Below are 21,644 nucleotides of genomic sequence, written 5' to 3'. Positions count from 1 at the left end.
TATCAGATCTGGATGATCAAACGGGTTCAAGTGAATGAAGCCTGGAATTTGAAGTAGTGTCTCCGAACTCCAAAGATTATTCAATTGTGGTCAGTTTCCTTCGATATTTTTTACTCTTATTGTTTCCGATCGCCCCGAAAAGCATCTTCATTAACCTTCTGACGAGTGACAGTAGCGTTGACGGCAGGAACAGAAGTATATCAGCGCCGCATCAACGTCCGCGCCCCAACCAGCTATCGTACTTACACATGACACAGATGTGCAACAAAAGCACATCAGTCCTGCTTTCAACAAAATGAAAAAGAACGAAAGAAAGAATGAAGGTGTCCTTCAGTCCAGGTCTTCAGAAGGGTTTGGACCCCCGCCATCAAGGCTGCACAGTTCTGTTAGTGTCCCGTTAATTTGATCCAGGTATTTAATGATACCGGAGGAGGAAACCTGTGAAACCTTGATTGAAAAACACTGCATTAAATCAAACAGTATTGTTTGATTTAATGCAGTTAATGCAGTTATTGTCCCCAAAGAGAAATGCAGTTCGGAGTCAACGATAGTTGATGAATTGACAATTGAATATTTAAAATAACATTCACCCACTCAGAGGCATAAACCTAATCTGGGTTATTTTTGGCACCGAAAGCTCATTTGCAGCGCTGGCAAGTTCTACGTGAGCCACATCCCACAATTTGTTAGTTTTGACATGCAAGGAGGATCTGTAAGCTCTGCGGCCGAGTGGAAGCAGCCACGCTCACCGTGAGCCAGTGCTGTCAGTCAGACCGAAGAAAGCAGCAGATACGAGCCGAGTGTGGGCCTAACAGTCCTGGCTATCTGAGATAATGTCATCCAGAATTGTTATTGATTAATTTGTTGAAATGAATCATAAACTGGACACTGTTCGTCCACTCCAACGGCTCCATGAAACAACTGTGACCAGTTTACAGAAACACTTCTGCTTTTATCTTCCTCATTTCATGTCGTATGACACGATCATGGGACAAGATTTAAGTGCGTCAGCTGTGGCACTGGTACTCAGGGTTGCTAACTGCACTCTGCAGGCTGCCACCTCCACCTGTCGCTGTCAGTTCAACCAAGCCACGGCTGCTAATCTGCAGCTGTAGTTAAGAAACTCAAGATTTCCACTTAACCCTGAGTAAGAAATCATGTTAATTATGGATCTATTCATCTCCTAACTTTACTGAGAGTATTAATAAAAGAGTAAATTCATTTCTAAATACATATACGTGTAAATATTTAGTTCAAGACCACAAGATCAGATTTTAAAACTACTTTTATTAAGGCCATTGAACAATCACAACATTTCAGTACTTACATTAAAATATTTGGTGATTCAGTTCATGACATTAGCTTAGAGCTCGAGGGGAACTATGGGATTGTGATGTTCTTTGTGCAGATGCTGATTGAGAGCGTTTCTCATCTGACAGGTCTGAATGTGGGTTGTTTCTACGCTGTCGGGACCCTGCTGAACCGCATGATCATCTTACATTACCCTGTGAGTTCTGAAGGCATCAAATGATTTCTGTCGTGCAAAACTCTTAGGTTGGTTTATTTGTTCACATCTATTCATCCCAGTTTACTGGCAGACTCAGATGCGGCCTCTAATTTCCAGAATTAACATAAAACCGCCCCCTCTGGGATACGTCACTGTTACGTCGCTATGCCAGACTGACCTGTTTGGCCCGAGATGAATCGTTTTCACATTAATGGACAGACATGCAGACATCACATTTACACTGGATTCACCTGATCACATTATTAAAGAAATGAATTACAGTTCTGTTCCTCCTCTATGCATTGACCTTTAATAATCCTCTATATCGTGCTTGAAACACTTTTCTATGACTTGTTTGGACTCAGCATTAAACCTCTTCAGGTGTCCAGCTCATGTCCTGCCCTGTTTCCGTTTTTTCTGTGCAGGGAGAAGAGGTGAATGCTGGGAGGATTGGCCTCACTATCGTCATTGCGGGGATGCTTGGCTCCCTCATCTGCGGCGTCTGGCTCGACAGAACTAAAACGTACAAGTAGGTGAACACGTTAGCGGCTGATCTGCGCTCTTGTGCACGAAAATACAGAAAACATACATGTGGAACAAACTAAACGAGAAAACAAGTGTTTTACAGGTGATTGCTGGATAACTCCAGGTTTATGACACCGATTTGTTTCACTTATGTTTCATCCTTCATTAAGCAGCTACAATAACTGCTCGCCGTCTTCTCGTCTGAGCTTGTTTTCTCTTCACATCTTCTTTTTGGTTTTATATATTTTGTTTTTTTGGTATTTGAAGCTGTTTTTCCAGGTGCAGCATGCTGTTACAGCTGCGACCTCTTTGATCCTTTGCTCCTGCCTACTGAGCTCTCAGTATTTGTACTCACACCAGTAATCACCCCCCCCAGATGTTGTAGCTCTGGTGTGTTTCCTAGACGATTCCTAGAGGATGTTGAGCTGTGCTTTGTAAAGCCGGCAGCTGATTTTATTGACTTTATTTATTGAGTGCCAACCAGGCTTTGGAAGTCTGTACAACGCAACTACGGCAGCCGGGAAAGTAGAAAAGGATTTCATTGAGTAAACAACGCTGTGCTGCCCTTTTTATTGATCGCCAGTGATGTTCAAAAGTTAGGGTGTTTCCAAAGACCGTGTTTTCCTGTTTTTTTTTTTCTGTGTAAAAACTTAATGCCAATAATTTGATTGTTCTGGGTCTTAGTACACATTCCTGTTATCTTCTCCCAGAGTCCGTACTGAAGTGAGAAAAAACACGTTAGAATCAGCTGTTTCTTTTTCATGAAAGCTTTAAAGCTACTTGAAATGAAAAAAGCTGCCACTTAAGAAATAACGGGCATTTTTATGTGAAGCATCTAATATAATTTGCATGTTCTGATTACTTTTTTTTACTGTTTTTACTGATGCTGGTGTCCTTTGATCTTTATTTGTGAGCATTTGCTAAAGTTCCTGTGTACGGTTGGCTCGTAACGGTGTCGTCGCTGCTCTGTTGGACCCGGTCTCTCTGACAAAGGAGATCTTTCATATGAGGAAGTCTTTGTACGGCTGCATAAAAGTCCTAAAATTGACAAAAAAAAAAACAAAACAAAGAAAATCGTAAAGGAATTAGGAGAAATGGGAATCAGGTGCATAAAACATATGCATGTTGGTGGCCGGGGTTGTAAACGCCAAACTACTAAGATTCTGTTTAAGATTCACTCACAAAAGTGTCCTTTCCTACGGTACTCACTGTAACGTGAGGAGAAGTTAAACTTGCTTTTCCATGACAATGTTTCTCATGTGTCGCTCCAGGCAGACGACTCTGGCCGTCTACTTCATGTCTCTGGTTGGGATGATCGTCTACGCCGCCACACTCAGTCTGGGACACCTCTGGGTGGTTTTCATCACAGCTGGATCTCTTGGGTATGCAACTTTTATTTGTTGTTGTTGTGACAGAAATCATCAAAATGAAAGTTTTAGCATCTAAGACACCAAAATTGACTCCCAGCTGTCCCGCCTTTTAACATCTAAAAGATCTGATAAAACCACTCTTCCAGCTTGAAATCCCTGAGACATTTAACTGGGTCACATCAGGGTGACTGGAACCTCTGCTACTGACTCAGCACACCTAGTTGGACTTGATGTGCACTATGTGGTCCAACTTTGTGGTTCAGCCCGGATCCCCCTTGCGAGAACACGTAACACATGAAATGTGCAAATGTGTCACACATCAGCACCGCTGCGAAGAAGAGGAAGAGAAAGTCTGAGACAGTTTTTTCTTAGTCTTGAGCAGCATGCATAGTGACAAAGAATGGAAAGCTAAATCTTAAATGTCTCCTTGGACGTTTTGTTGATCGTTAGACAAGTTTCCCTTTGTTTTGGTTCGCTCTCTGTTAGCATCACGGCTGTTAGAGCGTACATTTTGGGTACTTTGATTGCGGCACAGCAATAAAACGTTTCAGAGAATCCGTGTTATTTGCAGAGATACGGGCCACGGGCTACGTCACAGCTTGTTTTCCAGTTATAGTGCCTTTCAGCCGGTAAACAAATCCACACGTGTTGCTATCTGTAGATACGGCGCAGTTCGCAACTTGCTTTTACAAATGTTCTGGAGCACGCCTGAACTGTAAGGCGCCCTCAAGAGCAAAACAAACAAGCAAACAAAAAAAGCAACTCCTCCACACTAGTGGTTAAACATTAGACACTTTAGGAAACTTTGCACTAGTAATACCCATACATGCTTAGTAATAAAAGTCTAGTATTTGTATTTACATTTGCAGTTATGTTTCGCAGATGTTATCTCAGCTTTGGCTTGATAAGCATTTGCACATAAACCACATAGATAAGACCCAACGTAAGGATTTGCATCACTTTCTCCACGAGCAAAGACTAACTGTTAACAGTGAACTTAACCGGATTTACTTTGATTGATCCCACCTGAACTTCTTCGCTGCGTAGTCAGGCAAAAGAAACTCTCAAAACTTTGTGCAAGCTTTCTACTGCACCATCTGAGTCTCGTTCACTGTGCTTTAGAAATTAAAACCAGATTTTAAATACCACATACAGTAAAAACAAAAGAGATTAAGCTGTCTTCACATAAGCTGCTCCCTGAGGAGCATCTGCATCAAGAATCCTTTTCAAAGAAATCCAACAACATGCGACATCACATCTGTTGCTATGCTTTATTGTAATCATGCTTATTTATGGGCAACAGAAGACAAATGTGTCTCTAAACGCAGTTCGCAGTGAGTCAGATCGTCTGCCGTGTCTGAGCCGTTGGAGTTTCACTTGTTGTCACCACAGTGGAGGGAAAACTTCCTGCTTTTGTTTGAGAAATGCGTTTGATGTCTTTGGATCGACATCACCACTGAGAAATAGAAAATAGAAAAGTCAAACCCGAATTCCTGAAAGACAGTTAGGTTTAGTGGGTTCAAAGTTGTCCCCTGCATGGGAGTTGTTATGACAATGGAGAGGCAGGAATTACACGCTGTAACATTAGCAGCAGAAATGTGGTCAGAGAAAAAAAGCAATTAAATCATCTTGAAAGTCAACATGATGAGTTCTGATCCGCGTGTCTCTTTGCTCCTGTGTGTGTGTCCAGGTTCTTTATGACGGGCTACTTGCCTCTGGGCTTTGAGTTTGCAGTTGAACTGACGTACCCAGAGTCGGAGGGAACTTCTTCTGGAATGCTGAACTGTTCAGCACAGGTACAGTTGAATTGTTTGGATGATCAAGGATAAAACTCGACTGAAAGGGTGCAGAACTATGTTTCCAATGAAGATGATAATTATTATTATTATGTGGATCCCGAGTCGGGTGAGAGAAGGAGAGCAGCTGCCAATCCAAGACTCAGATTCAGAACCGGTCTTGGTGGGAATTTCAACGCGAAAATACATCTGCTCCCAGGTTTCTTATGACAGGACGCGGTGGGATATCTGATTAACCTTGGACAACTTCCAGTTCGGCAAAATATGAGTTTAAAACACCGCAACGTTCTTTAGTTCAGGATAAAATATCAAGTTTCAGTTTTATTTGAAGGAACATTTGCTGACATTTAGATGAAGCAGTCTCACGTCCCTGCTATTGGCAAAAGCCAAATCAAAGTACCTTTGCACTCTTGTCCCAGTGGGACCACTTGGTATCATTACGCACCACGCCACATATCAACCACGAGGAAACTAGCTCACACACCTGCAGCGGACATCATGGCAGAGGAGACTGGCCCGAGAAAGTAGAGACCATAACGGTGCAAGACACCAAATGAAAAACCTAACCTCCACACCTATAGGGGGACCCAAAGAGCAGCAACGCAGCTCCTGGATCAGTTTAAATTCTTTGAGAACATCACGGGCCGAGACCCTAATCCTGTTTGATGCAGCTTGTCTTGTCCTCTTCATCATTACATTTAAAACCACTGCTTTTTTCTTTTGGTCACAGGAAGAAAGATACAAAGTGCATTGAAGTCTCCATTCAAACAAAAAACTATCTGCTGTCCACTTCCTGTAAAGCTTTTTGGCAGTCTAGCAACCGGAGCTGTACAAGGCAGCGATGTGAATGCTTTACCTCTGAGTTGTACCGGTCTGAGTTGTGATCTTTCTTAACAAGAATACGGGAGCACTTTCTTCTCTTGTTTTGAGCGTCAGGATGTGGTCTGCTTGCAGTCCCGCCACGGCAGTAGATGGTTGGACCACAGACATATAATTGGTGTTGACGTGTCACTTCCAGGCCTGCCAGAGAAGTCACTTACTGGACAAACACTCTCATTCATTGTGCAATACAATCTCCACCTACACAAAACTAAAAGCAACAAGCAACAAACAAAAAACAGTGCGACTTGTGTGAGTAATAACAACATTAATAATAAAAACAGTTAACGGACTATGAACATTTATATTAACTATCAAACACTCTGTCTAGAGCATGCTGGGAAGCTGCAGCCAACCAAGACGTTATTTTTTGCTTTGCTTTGCAGCGACAGATGAAATAGTTGTGGTTGTTCCAGAGAGAAATGAAATCTACTTTGTGAAATGAAAAAAAATCTAGAAAAACATATTGGAGTTCATGAAATGTCTAATCTTTGTACAGAAGAAAGTGAGTCACTTCTGTTTTTTCCTCTAAATGATTGACTGAGTTTCAATTTATCTAGTTTAGGCCTGGATAGATATATACGTTGAAAGAAGTGAAAGCTCAAACAAATCCCTCGAATGATGAAGTACTGTCCAAAGAAATAGAAGAGGCTTACGGTCCTCACGTGTAATTCTAAGGTGCTCAATAAAAACATGTTTGTTTGGTGTTGTTACTGTGATGGTGTCTGTGTGCGTGCATGAAGACAGTGCTCCTAACCATCCATGCTCTGCACGCGCAGGTGTTCGGCATCATATTCACCATCTGCCAGGGGAAGATCATCGACAATTTCGGCACGCTGCCAGGAAACATCTTCTTGTGCGTTTTCCTTCTAATAGGCACAATAATGACAGGTATGACCTTCCTGCGTGTGCAAAATATATATATATGGAGTCATTCCACGCTTTTAAGTTCAGGTCACTCATACAGAGATAAGATAAGTCTCTTAGTTTCTTGTTATTATTCGACTAATTCTCCTGTGGGAAGACAATTCCAAGAATGTAGATTTGAGCTACTTTGTATTTTGAACAAAGGTTTCAAGGTTGAATGTTGATGAACAGCTACAACATTTCCAATGTGGTGACCACTTCCTTTCTGTTTTATTACCTACGCAACCTAGAAATGTGTCATTTACTTGAATTAAAGCCATGGGCAGCTGGCAGTTTATTGCTTGTTGAAAGTCTTTGAAAGATGGTGTGCAACATAATATATCATTCCTTTGTGCCTCTTGACTCACAACTGAAGGTTTTTTTTTGTGAACTGAACAACTGAAACATTTGCAAGACAGAGATCGTAATCCTCATACAGCTCTGACATGTTTTATTCATGTAGTATATTTGGAAAAGAAATGTAAAAGCACTCAACAAGAGAAATGAGATTCGCTCGAGATACAAACTTTTGTTAAAAAAAAAGTACTTTATAGCATCAAATCCTACAGTTTCCATCTGGGACATGGAGGTTTTTCAGCTTCTTCCACGGTAAAATGTTTCAGAATAACTGAGATTAGAAAAAGAAAAATACCTTTTCTAAATGTGCATTAGAAAAAAATCATTTCAGTTTGACGGCTCAGTTGGTCAAAGGAAGACTGCACCTCTGTTGTGTTGTTTGACAAATGACCAAAGCTTTTAGCTTAGTTTTGAACATTATAAGACAAGGTACTGAAGTGAGAATGCAGCTACTGTGGCAGCCATTTTGACAGCACTCATCCTTAGATTGCAGCACGCAGCCACGAATCTTCCAGCATGTAAATAGTAAACTAAAGGGGAACCAACATAGATCTTTGGGGAACTCCACAGAACAGTGGATCTTTGTAGAAAAGTCCATCTCCTGCCATTTCATTGCGACACTGCCACCACTTAGTTTCTCAAACAGCTGATTATGAATCATAGTCCGCTACGGGGAAATGTTAAGGTTAAGGATAATTTACATGGATTGCTGACTGTTCTTGGTATCAGTAGCATATTGATTAACTTGATTAGTGTGTGATCGCAGTTCACAATTCTGGGAATGGAGTAAAACCCAAAGTGAATTCTTTGAAAGATGCATTGGAATGAATACATTTGGAAGGGGAATTTGGAGAGGAAGTACTATCAAAGTAAAAGCAGTTAAAAAGAAAAAGGTAAAATATCAGGAACTTCCGTATGTTTTATAGCCCACTTCGTGGGGATGCAGATTTAGGAGCCTGTGCAGGATTTCGGATACTCACCATTTAGTAGAGCTGCTACATGCAGTAGCCGTGTGTGTTTTCAGCTGTTAAAAGGTGACTTTTCATGCCTCGGTTAATACAGAGCCACTAAAGTGTTTTTGCAAGGCCCATCGAGAGGTTGATGAGCAATGTGTAATTTTTTCCAAAGAAATGCATTAGTCACTGAAGCGCTAAACTTCGCATTCACCGGAAAAACAAGAGTCTTAAAAACAAAAGGCACAATAGCAAAACTTCCCCACTATCAAAGGTCAACAGACTGACCCATGGGCTTCCTAACTTATTCAACATTGGGATGTTTCAGTCAACTTGTTGTTGTAATCATCATGGTTTCGAGAAATCCTCTCTAATCTGTGTGTAATTTGTCGAGTGAAGCTGGTGAATTACTTGAAGGTGCCATCAAAATGCATCTATATTGTTTTCCTTCTCTCATATTAAGTCACATAAGTTCTACTTTGCTGTTAAAGTTGTCATCGTGTGAAATATGAAGTTAATTATCAAGCTGTTTATATAATTGTGACTGGAGTTGCCTTCGGTTTTTTTATTTGTTGCTACACACTCTTTGGAAATGTTTAACAAGGAGCATTATAGTTTAATGGAGGCAGCTTTTAGGGCTGAGATGACCCTACAATATAACCTTTACTTTTCCCAGTCTTCGTTTAATGAGTTTTAGTGTTTCCCATTGGCTTGAACTTTCACTGTGTGTGTTTTTTTTTATTATTTTGCTGCAGGTTTAATTAAGTCCGACCTCCGGAGACAGAACGCAAATCTACGGGCCAAAGCAGAAGTAAGTGAGCGGGGCGCTCGGTCTGTTTTAGGGGCTATTTGCACCGACTAGAAAGAGTGAAAACACACGTCACAGTCTTGTGCCGAGGAGGTTGTGAGACCTGGATGCGCAGTGCTTATTTTGCACTCTTTACTTGATCGTACAGCTATGTCTCGGGTAGGAATTGATCCATGCAACACTTTGGATCAGTCCAAAATCGTGGAGATGCATTTCATGTCCACTTTAATCCGAAAATTAGCAGTGACTGTGAGAAAACAAAGTGCCCACTGTGAAATGTGTGTCGTCTCTGTGGAGGGCGTGTAGTCAAAGTCACATGTTCACCTCCTGCCGTTCCACAAATAACCAACCCTGTGCTCCCTATTGTGGCTATTTTTGCTGCCATCTTTATGGAGATCGCATTTCCATTTAAATCAGGCTAACATAAGCTAGAATGATGCCACTGAAGTATCTAAATGACACAATATTGCGTTTTTTAAAGTGTATTAACTAACATGCATTTCTCTACAACCTGTCATATGTTAATGCTGTTGTGCTTTTCCTGTCGTTTAAACTTTTTCTATTTCTGGGTGGGTCTCCAAGTCTGTGATGAAGTTACTGATGCCGAATGATTAAATCTGTTTCTTAAATGATAGTTGAGGTCATTTTGACCATAGAAGAGTCCTATTATACTGTAGAAATCTACCGATCAGATGGGGTTGAACTTCATCCCAGACTGGAGCTTCACACCTCTGTGAACGCTGAATGAGAAGTGATCAAAAGCTGTTGTTTTAGGCGGAGGGGCAGATGCCGGGACCAGACTACGGAGCAACAGCACTAATCTCCCAGCAGCAGACTCCCCCTTCTCAAGCCTGATCAATAAAACTTTTCTGTTTTAAACAAAATCTGCTCAAATCTTAGCCTGACACAGAGCAGCACAAAGGTAGGAGCACAGAGCGATCACCACCCACCCATGTTGATCACCCACACCTGTTCTGCACGCTTTCACGCTGCGCTACCAATCTGCCTCCTCCACCTCTCGCTGAGATCATTCACCTGTGCACACAAGCATGAATGTCTGACTGTTTTTTTCCTTCTGTCGTTTATCACTCAAACTGCGTTGTTAGAAATCCCAATAAGGTTAAGATGTATATAGAAATGCAACAACAAAAACGTATGATTTCGTTGGTTTGAGCCTGTTTTTAACAGGAACAAAGGAAACGAGTCTTAGACAATAACCAGACAGGGTTGTGTTGACCGTTGTATTGGTGGGGATGTTCTTGTGAGTCCAACCACACTGGTCCACTAGGGTTCTTCTTTCCTTTGTATAGAGCAGGGGTCGGCAACCCAAAATGTTGAAAGAGCCATATTGGACCAAAAACACAAAAAACAAATGTCTGGAGCCGCAAAAAATGAAAAGTCTTGTATAAGCCTTAGAATGAAGACAACACATGCTGCATGTATCTATATTAGTTATAACTGGGGGAGATTTTTTTTTCATTATGCACTTCGAGAAAAAATGAGAAAATGTCAAGAAAAAAAGTCGAAATGTCGAGATTAATGTTGAAGTACAATCTTGAGAAAAAAGTCAAAATTTCAAGAAAAAAGTCGAAATCTCGAGAAAAAAGTCGAAATCTCGAGAAAAAAGTCAAAATTTCGAGAAAAAAGTCGAAATGTCAAAATTAAAAAGGAAAGGAAAAAGGAAGAAAAAAAGATGAAGAAATTTAAAAAAAGAAGAAAAAAAGAAAAAAAAGAGAAAAAAGAAAAAAAAAGGTCAAACATTTTTTTAAAAGCTCCAGGAGCCACTAGGACGGCGCTAAAGAGCCGCATGCGGCTCTAGAGCCGCGGGTTGCCGACCCCTGGTATAGAGGTTTCTGCCCGACTTCACTGGTTGTTATGGTGCACGGGGATGAAAAAGTCTTCACTGGGTCAAGTTGGTGAACACATTTCAGCTTGTGGTTTTTCACGAGGGTCATCATGAAACACTCCAGTACCAGTATTTAAACAGGGCAAGTATGAAACAGAGGATAAATCTATATTTATATATAAATGAACAAGTCAGGTATGTCCATAAAGTGGACTTTCAGAGGGCTAGATGAGCCACATGGTTGGTTGTCTTCTGATCGATTATTCTCTTTCAAAAGGGTTCTGCCTTTAGATCCACTCAGGTCATGCAGAGCTGATAGACCCCCAAGATAGTTTTAGATTACAAATAGTTAAGAACCACTATAAAATGTAAGTTTTTTTGTTTGTTTTTAATCTTGGGGTTCACAAGCTGAAATGCATCGTTGTTTCTGGATCCTTGAAACTTCAGTACAGCTGTATCTCATGGGCCAACCAAGGATTCCTTCAGCTTTGATCAGAACCATCTAATCAATCAACTGAGTGGTTTTCACAGTCTTTAGGACTGACCTGCACAGTGGCACAGCCCTTGATGCGATCATAGGATGCTTTTGAAGAGCTGCTGTCTTGTGGGTCCACCTGTAAACAACATATTTTAAGACTGAAAACCAACTCATTGTTAGTTTATTTTGTCCCAAAAACAGATTCATAAACAATAATATAACCTGTTACATTAGGATCTATTCTGTCGGAGGAAAGAAGAATAGGGTTTGGAGGTTTTCTTAACTACTTCAATTGCGCTCCAGCAGTCCAAACACATAGCCTACATACATAGGGTTTTCCATGTTTCTTGCACACAGTTAGTTTTATCAGACGTGTTATCAGCCTTCTGCAACAGTCCACAGAATATATATATATATATTTATATATATATATATATATATATATATATATATATATATATATATATATATATAAATAACATAGCTGAAAGATGAATAAAATAAAATAAATTTTACATGTATCTATTTTTTATGCCTGTTTGATACGGAGGTTTGTTAAAAGCCACTCTGTGACAATACCACCGCTGACCACATGGGGGCAGCATATGATTACAAGCCCTGACGTAAGATGCAGCAAAGTGCACCTGTAGTGGGACAAAGTGGTACTTTCTGCCCTTCTTAATACACTAATATTGTTCAGAAATATTTTAAAGTGTAAATCATACATGTATATTCTATAACAGAGAAAAAAAACTCACTCCTGAAGTTCACATCCTATTTACCTTGCATGTTTTCTCCAAAATCTGTGATAAGAAATGAATATCAGGTATATAGAAAGCCTGAAGACACTTAATAATGTGATATTTTGCCAAATATTTGTTGTTATCTTCCGTTAAGTTCCAGCTTTTGCCTAATACAAAGACTAATTCCGTCAATAAACACTGATTTTAACCCATCTGTTTTGATTGATAGGTACCGTCCAGCTGTGAAAGTGGAAGTCCAGATGCACCTTCAGTCATCGGAGACGTCCAGTTTTAGACACCAACAATGAGCCTCTGAAATAACCTTCATTACAATACTGTAACAGTAACCAGAAACGTTTTAGATACGCTTCTTTCCTAACAACCATAGTTTCATATAAGTCATTGATCAGAAGTCTCTTTTTATATTTACCTGTGAATTAAGTGATTTCACTAAACCTGCGAGACAAATCAGAGAAGCAGCTGACTCTTGACAGAGTTATCCGACAATTAAGTGCAGTTAATTATTTCAGGTATACACATACACAGTTGTTAGACACTACGTTTGTCATTGCATACACACTGGTTCATGTAAATACTGTACATGTTTTTTTTTGTTTTTTTTATTCCGGATTTTTTTTCCCATTTTTACCACCCAGTGCTCCTACCTAAGTCAGTCCTGGGCATTGCTCACCCTCTACCAGGGCCATACTGAGCTCAAGTCTCCTCCTTAACTTGAGGAGTGAACCGGCCGCTTCTTTTCACCAGAAAGGCCCTTTCGCCAATCCCACCCAGGGTGTGGGTGCTGAAGTCATGGGGGAACTTAACACGCACTCAGCACCCACAGCGTCCCAGGGACTTCTAGCTGTGAGACGGCCCCCCCCACTCTACATGTTTTTATGATAGAAGATTGTGACTAGATTTCTAATTCATGCCAGTAAGGGAAACAGAAACGATATTTTGTAGTTGTGCTGGTTGACACTATTCATGTTTTTATTTAACATGAAATAAAACTATTTTATAAAGCTTCCTTTTGAATAATTTTTTACATTACTATAAAGTATATTTAAGATGAGCTATACCCAATGCGATGTTAAGAATGACATATTTGCACAGATCTGCAGTTTTATCATTCTTTTACCAGAATACAGATGGTATTAATTAAATATAGGGAATGTTTAATGTTTAATATGTTGCTGTTTGATAGGAAATGAGCCCCAAGCATGCATGCAAACATGAGCGATATCTCAAATGTTATCAGGGAATCAAGATTAAACTGCTGATGGAAAGATGAAGATTGATGCAGGTTTTGTAGGAGATTGTGTGACTCGTCTGATTCTAAAATGAGTGAATGAAACAGCAAACAGATGTTGGGTAATCCTTCAGTCCAATCTTAGCAATAATCGATCAGCACAATCTTTAGAAGTTGTTGTGATAAAATAAAACATTAGCCACACTGCCATGTGCTCACAACTGTATAATTTCCTTTTCGTTTTTTTTTTAAACAAATGGTTTACACGTCACATGACATGTTTAGCAGCACTGTGTGTAACTGTTTTGACCACATGGGGGCAGCATTGCAACATAATAAAAGACTCAGCAGAGCTTGACATGAGGGGCAGAAAGGAACAAAAACATTGCGTGCTGTTGATTTGAACGTCAAAACAAATGCTCATTGTTTTAACATCAACTTTGATCATGTAGGGCACAGATGACCCCCCCCCCCCCCCCCCCCAAAAAAAAAAAAAGGACAGAGGCGTTCTGGATAAGCCAATCTGACACCATTACAGTTGTCATCAGCTTTTATGAGATAAACTTGCCTTGGAGAAACTCACTTATGAGCTCATCCTGACTTAAATCCAGAACTGACAGAGAGGCTCCCATTTGACTGTTTCTCTGATGATCTCATTCCTCTCCAGTTCGTCCGTGACCGATCCTTGGCATACCTTGTTTTTCAAGTTTTCTGTCATGCGTTTTTCATGGTACTACTGGTCCATCCCCGGCTTCTGCTGTACTGTACACCACCCAGCAGAGTTTCCTTCTCAGCTCTGTTATTGTGGAACATATGAACTGCAGACAGGAAGGTCCATAGAGGACGAGCAGGGTGTTATGAACTCAGGCCCGTTAGGGAAACTCCTGAATGTCTGCCCACCCGCGTGTCGAAGTAAATGTTTGAATAAGGTCTCTTGTATACGGATGACATTTCTGAGCTGCTTGGAAGATCTTACTGTATGTGCAAATGTTAATTCACTTGGTTCATACTTGTCCTTAAGTCAACTGCAGACAGTATGCCATTACTCCAAAGCATGCTTGGCTGGAGTCGCTGCAGACGCAATAAAGTGACACACAAACTGAATTGGGTTTTATTTTGAAGGATGAGATATCTCAAGATGTCTTTAATAAAGTATTAGTTGAATTGAATTGAAGTGAATATCTAAAATTGCACTATTATTAAAATTTGACCCTGAACTATAAGTAAAACTTGACAGTATATTTCCTGTCCAACAATGGTAGAACTTAACCAAAGTCCTGGGAGAGGTTTGGCTGCAGTTTAAAGATTACATTAATTTATTACAAGAATACTGAAATAAGAAGATTAAAAAAAGAAAAAGCCATGTAACAGCCTTTTTTGCGGTAGAAAATATCCAGGATATAGAGTATCTTCCTCATGTGTGGATGGTAACATGAAGGTCCACCCCCAGCTATAATAATAATAATGATAATAAAAAGTAAATATCAGGCACATGCAGTCCACCTGTGACAACTGAGCAGCACGTCAGGTAAATACACATTCATCATCTCCTTCGTCTTACCAGAGTCCCATCAGCTGACAGTCCCAAATGCCATCCTCCCATCATGTTTAAGCTCAGTTATGTGTCTGATTTATCAATCACCCTGATTTTTCCATCGAGGGGCAACATCCGGTATTTGGAGTGGAGTTCAATGATCCAGTATAGATTTAGATTAAGATTTTCTGGTCGAACATACTTCTGGCAAGCAGCAGGAAAGCGATAACTCGTAGTTGGTTGCAGGCTGACCCTCCAGCAAAAGATCAGTGGCTGAAGATTGTAGAAGGTGTTTATTGTATGGAGAGACTCACTTTTGTATTGAAACTTGAACTGCAGAAATGTGACAGGTACTGGGAAAAATGGATTATGTATGCACACTAACAAAGATATGACACTGTAACATGATGTATGGAAGAAATTGTATTGCCTTGACTTTGTAACACCCATGATGCCCTCAGGTTCTTTGTTGCCTAAATAAAAAAAGAGTATAAAAAAAAAAGATTGTCTGGTCTTAGAGGATCATGTAGATAAGATGGGGACCCAGCAACAGAAAACATGGATGGTATAAGAAGACCTGGACAGCGACTTCTAGACTAGCTGTCATCATTATAGCTATGTATCGATTAGCACATTCTTGACTTCTATAAATAAAGACCGTATAATTCTTATTTTAAAAATGATATGTTTTGTTGTGGTAGTTGTGGTAGCATTTCCCCTGAGAATGAAGCTTTGCTAAGCAGTGGCCTGCAGATACAGTTGTCCACCAACCAGGGCTCTCAAGTCTCACGCATTGAGCAAATTTGCACGCTCTTACGCCACACACGGAATTTCTCACGCTGAGAAATGAACTCAGCCTCCCCGGGAAAGTCTACGCCAGGGTACTGGAGAGGAGATTACGGCCGATAGTTGAACCTCGGATTCAGGAGGAACAATGCGGTTTTCGTCCCGGTCGCGGAACACTGGACCAGCTCTACACCCTCCGCAGGGTGCTCGAGGGTTCATGGGAATTTGCCCGACCAGTCTACATGTGCTTTGTGGATCTGGAGAAGGCATTTGACCGTGTCCCTCGTGCCATTTTGTGGGGGGTGCTCGGTGAGTATGGAGTCCGGGGCCCTCTATTAAGGGCTGTCCGGTCTCTGTATGATCAGAGCAGGAGTCTGGTTCACATTGCCGGCAGTAAGTCAGACTTGTTACCGGTGCATGTTGGACTCCGGCAGGGCTGCCCTTTGTCACCGGTCCTGTTCATAATTTTTATGGACAGGATTTCTAGGCGCAGCCAGGGGCCGGAGGGGTTTGGGAACCTCAGGATTTCATCTCTGCTTTTTGCAGATGACGTTGTCCTGTTGGCTTCATCAGACCGGGACCTTCAGCATGTGCTGGGGCGGTTTGCGGCCGAGTGTGACGCGGCAGGGATGAGAATCAGCACCTCCAAGACCGAGGCCATGGTTCTCCACCGGGAAAGGGTGGCGTGCCTTCTCCGGGTGGGTGGAGAAGTCCTGCCTCAGGTGGAGGAGTTCAAGTATCTCGGGATCTTGTTCACGAGTGAGGGAACGATGGAGCGGGAGATTGACAGACGGATCGGTGCAGCGTCCGCAGTTATGCAGTTGATGTACCGGACCGTCGTGGTGAAGAGGGAGCTGAGTCGAAAGGCGAAGCTCTCGATTTACCAGTCAATCTACGCCCCTACCCTCACCTATGGTCATGAACTTTGGGTAGTGACCGAAAGGACAAGATCGCGGATACAAGCGGCCGAGATGAGTTTCCTCCGCAGGGTGGCTGGACGCTCCCTTAGAGATAGGGTGAGGAGTTCGGTCACCCGGGAAGAGCTCGGAGTCGAGCCGCTGCTCCTTCACATTGAGAGGAGTCAGCTGAGGTGGCTTGGGCATCTGTATCGGATGCCTCCTGGACGCCTCCCTAGGGAGGTGTTCCAGGCATGTCCCACCGGGAGGAGATCCCGGGGAAGACCCAGGACACGCTGGAGGGACTATGTCTCTCGGCTGGCCTGGGAACGCCTCGGACTCCCCTCGGAGGAGCTGGAGGAAGTGTCTGGGGTGAAGGAAGTCTGGGCATCTCTGCTGAGGCTGCTGCCCCCGCGACCCGGGAACGGATAAGCGGCGGACGATGGATGGATGAGAAATTAACTTGCATAACTTGCACTGCACAGTAAGTCCAACAGCCTATCTTACAAACGAGTCAAATGTAGACTACGCTGTGCACCTGAGTTCAGCCTTTAACTCAGCTCAGAGCAGCTGTCTGGAGTTACCAACCTATCAGCCAATCAGAAAATAGAATTTTTTAGCCAATCAGAAAATAGAAATTTTGTTGCTAAGGTCTGAGTTTAAGTATCAAACGTTCCATGAATGCTTAGCGGAGGTAACCTAAGTTACAACACCCATCACTCTTAAAAACACGCACCCAAACACACAAACAGGGACAGAATAACCACCACCGTTCAAGCTCCCATTTAGGGCTAAATGTGTTTTTCTTTATTTCATTTTTTTTTGTTTAGAGCAGAATGAAAAGTGTTTTCCTTTTTTATAGAATAAAACTGTATTTTATAGTCAAATTCTTTCTATCTGAAGAAGCTGGGTTGATGGGACACTGGGAGGGGAGACAACCCTCTGGCACCAACAAAAGTGGCCCATTGGGATCTGTACAAAGGGTGGGAAGTTTAGTGAAGCAGCTGCCCGCTTTAAAGGTCATCTTTGTCTTCAAAACTTTTCAGAACTCACAGGAAGTTGCAGTGACCTGTTATTCCAATTAACAACACCACAACAAAACACCCTTCGATCCATCTATTTTCTACAGCCGTTGTATCCTTTGCAGGGTCACAGAGGTCTGCTGGAGCCTATCCCAGCTCATTACAGGCGAGAGGCAGGGGAACTCCCTGGACAGGTCGCCAGCCTATTGCAGAGCCCAGTCTATTGCAGGGCACAAATAAACATATTATCTCTAAAGCCACGGAAACAGGGGGCTCCCCAGGTTAGCCTGTACCGTTTCGGCTTGACTAACTTTGTCCAGACCTCCACCAAGACCCAGCTTTGGAGAATCCAAAGGATGGATTCCCTAAAGGATGTGGAGCTCTGCACCATGGCTTTACCGCTGTGGTGTGGACTCCTCTATCCGTTCGGGATGGTCTCTGTGGAGGCCCCCCTTGTGGTTGCGGGTCATGGGACCTCCTGGCTTGGATGGCTCCCTGATACCGTTTCCTCACCTGGATCCTCAGTGCTCAGCTGAGTGCAGCTGAGTACTGTACACTGTAGTGTGCTTGCGTCTGTGTGTGTGTGTCTGTGTGTGTAGTCAAGGGTTGGCCTGTTCAGGGTCCCGCTGGTGCTAGATTGGTACTCCCCCGGTTTGTTCAACTCTGCCAATACTCCTTATATTGTTTCAGTAGTGACCTTGAAATTAGGGCAAATGGGCACATTGGATCAAAATGTATGCAAGATAACATTTATTAGCATCTTCGGTTTGCATGAGCAAGTCAGCCAAGCCAAAATAGCTCATTAAAGGGTAAAGGTTGTAACTGAGCTGAGGTGGGCCTCATTTTATGCCAATAATCACTGCAAATTCTATGCCAATCATGTAATTAATTTAGATTTTGCTTTACTTATGTACAGAAGATGGTAAATCAAAAGAAAAGGGGGAAAATGAGACAGCTATTAGTTGATACACCCACATGCGCTAGCTTTATCTCTTTCCATCAATCAAATGGCCCTCAGCTGTTGACCTTGGATTCCCAAGGCCACATTCCTGTTTTTCAGTTTTTGAGAAATTTAGGATTGACTCTGGGTTCTCCTGCAACTTGTATGTTTATTAAATTTAATGGCTCCAGTTTGAAGCAAATTTTATGTAATATTTTCCACTGTTCAGGAGCAAGGATAAACATGGCATTCCTATTATTATAATATAACATGTTTTAGATTAATTGAGTCCCTTTTTCAGAAGCTATAAGAGTAGAATACAATGAAAAATGGCTTCTGTAAATGGATTTTAGGCAAGACATTTATTTGTATGTTTATTTGTATAGTACATTTCATGTACAAGACAATTCAAAGTGCTTTACAAACAACAGTTTAAAAGCAGAATTAAAGACGGAAAGATATACATTAAAAAGAATTAAACAAATCAAATGTATGAAATAAAGGTTGCAGTGCATTGTGGTAAATTACGGAAATGCAGCAGTAAATAAAAAGGTTTTGAACCTTGACTTAGAGCAACCAGAGTTTCAGCAGCCCTGATGCATTCAGGGAGTTTGTCCCAAAGAGGAGAAGCATAAAAGCCGAATGCTGCCTCACCGTGTTTGGCTCTAACTCTGGGTGCAGAAAGTAGGTGTGATCCTGAGGACCTGAGGGTTCTGGTTGGTTCATAATGGACCAGAAGATCAGAGATGTATTTTGACTCGAGACCATTCAGAGATTTATAAACCAACAGCAGGATTTTTAAATCTATTCTGTGACAGACAGGAAGTCAGTATAAAGATGAAAGAACTGGAGTTATATCGTCCACTCTCTTGGTCTTAGTTCAAAACGTTACTGCCAGAGTCGTCATTAACTGCAGCTGTTTGTTGTTTTTTTTAGGGAGACCCGTGAGAACAGCGTTACAGTAGTCCAGTGTACTGAAGATAAAAGCATGGACAAGACATCAGTCCTTTAATCCTCGATATGTTCTGTAGGCGATAATAGACTGACTTCACTACTGTCTTAATATGGCTGTTAAAATTCAGGTCTGAGTCCAGAACCATTACCAGATTTCTGGCTTGGCTATTGGGTTTGAGCTTTACTGCTTTGAGCTCAGTGCTGACTTTTAATTTTTCTTCCTTGGTGCCAAACACTTATTTCTGTTTTGTCTTCATTCAACAGAAGAAATTTATTGCACATACACTCTTAATTTTGATCAATGCATTTGACCAATGTGTCAATTGAATTATAGTCTCCTGGCAAAATGGTTATATAGATTTGTGTGTCGTCTGCGTAGTTATGGTAACACATTTTGTTCTTTTTCATAATTAGAGAGAGTGGGCGCATGTAGATGTTAAACAATAGAGGCCCCAGAATTGAACCTTGGGGAACTCCACATGTTGTTTTTGTTAGCTCCGATTTGTAGTTACCTAATAACACAAAATAGTCCCTGTCTTTTAGATAAGACTCTAACCAGGTAATAGCTCTGCCAGAAAGTCCTTTGCAGTTCTTCAACTGGCCCATCAAGATGTTATGCTTGACCGTGCAGCACTGAGATCCAGTAGGACCAAGACCGAAATGTTGCCACTATCTGGAAGTGGATTCCATTAAGGACCTTTACTAGAGCTGTCTCAGGGCTGTAGTGTGGCTGGAAACCTGACTGGAAGATGCCAGAATAGTAATTTAGGAGGTTGTAGAGCTGTTGAAAACAGCTTTTTCTTGATTTTACTAACAAAGGGGTAGTTTGATATGGGTTTATAGCTGTTCATAAGTCACCTGTCTAGACTTAAAAAAAAAAAAAAAAAAAAAAAAAACACTTACAAAACAATTACAAAGTTGGCCTTTTATCACCTGCAGAACCTCTCCAGGATCAATCTGTTTATCTTCAGTGGACTTGATTACTGCAACAGCGTCTTCACAGGTCTGCCTAAGAAGTCAATCAGACAGCTTCAGCTAATCCAGAATGCTGCTGCCCGAGTTCTCACTAGAACTACGAAAGTGGACATTACTTCAGTCCTGAATGGTTTGGGAGCAAAATACATCAGAAACTTGTTGTTGCCATATCAACCATCTACACATACGGTCTTCTGGTTCAGATCCACTCTGTCCCCAGAATGAGAGTGAAACATGAAGTAGACACATTCAGCTTTTATGCTCCTCAGATCTGGAACAAACTTCCAGAAAACTGTAGGAATGCTGAAGCCCTCAGTTCCTTTAACTCAAGGCTAAAAACGAATTTGTTTACAGCTGCCTATGACTGAATTGTTTCAACCATTCTGAATTTAAATTTAAACAATGTTAATTTAAGTACTACACTGTAATGGTAGTTTAAGTCTAAATTTATTATGCCTTTGCACTGTAATTATAATCCTTTTTTTTGTTTTCCCATTATTTTTCATGTTTTTATATTGTAAAGCACCCTGAGTTGCCATGTTGCTGAAATGTGCTATACAAATAGACTTGCCTTGCTTTGTCTTCCTGACTCAGGGGGATTTGTTAGCCTGTCAACAGTAGTGAACAAAGCTAATACATTATTGTTGTTTTTGGCGGTGATATCAGAAAAATATTATTGCCTTGTATTCCTCTGCTCCATATTATATACGCTCAGTCTCTCTTTATAGATGTCATAATGAGGCCGTAGTCTAGTTTTCTGCCACCTGCGTTCAGCTCTTCGACTCTCTCTTTTATCAGCGTTTGTCCGTACAACATTTTTCCATGGAGGTTTGTTTTTAGTAGTGATGACCTTCACCTTGGTGGGAGCAATGATATCAATTATACTTATAATGTTACCACAGAATTTATCCACAAGCTCAATAACTACAGGTGAGTGGAGGAGAGGTGAGGAGGAGTAGAACTGAATAAACTTTTCACAGGTATTTTCACCTATGTAACGTTTCTTGAAGATCTCTGCCTGGAAGCATCTGTTGACATTAATAAAACTGTCAAAGAAAACACAAGAATGGTCAGAGTGTCATGGTTTTGGTATTTAGTTCCTGTTTTATTTTGAAACCCC

At 41.4% G+C, this 21,644-nt stretch overlaps 1 protein-coding gene across 2 annotated transcripts in view; it reads left to right on the top strand.

The window, feature by feature from the left end:
• LOC133464372 (heme transporter FLVCR2-like) overlaps positions 1-13,893 on the top strand; it is a 32,818-nt gene extending 18,925 nt beyond the window's left edge. The window contains exons 4-11 of one of the 2 annotated variants that reach the window (XR_009784477.1): positions 1,440-1,507; positions 1,933-2,036; positions 3,304-3,414; positions 5,093-5,198; positions 6,857-6,968; positions 9,049-9,104; positions 9,876-10,023; positions 12,398-13,893. Coding sequence is in view for 1 of the 2 variants with exons in the window: in XM_061746276.1 (XP_061602260.1) it covers positions 1,440-1,507; positions 1,933-2,036; positions 3,304-3,414; positions 5,093-5,198; positions 6,857-6,968; positions 9,049-9,104; positions 12,398-12,463 (623 nt within the window). In the remaining variant the exon portion in view is untranslated. The remainder of the gene's footprint in view (positions 1-1,439; positions 1,508-1,932; positions 2,037-3,303; positions 3,415-5,092; positions 5,199-6,856; positions 6,969-9,048; positions 9,105-9,875; positions 10,024-12,397) is intronic. The other variant, XM_061746276.1, reaches the window with a different exon arrangement.
• The last annotated feature ends 7,751 nt before the right edge of the window (positions 13,894-21,644 follow it).

The sequence above is a fragment of the Cololabis saira genome, chromosome 18 (genome assembly GCF_033807715.1).
Source record: "Cololabis saira isolate AMF1-May2022 chromosome 18, fColSai1.1, whole genome shotgun sequence".
Lineage (NCBI taxonomy): Eukaryota > Metazoa > Chordata > Actinopteri > Beloniformes > Belonidae > Cololabis > Cololabis saira.
This window is presented reverse-complemented; position numbering and strand designations above follow the sequence as displayed.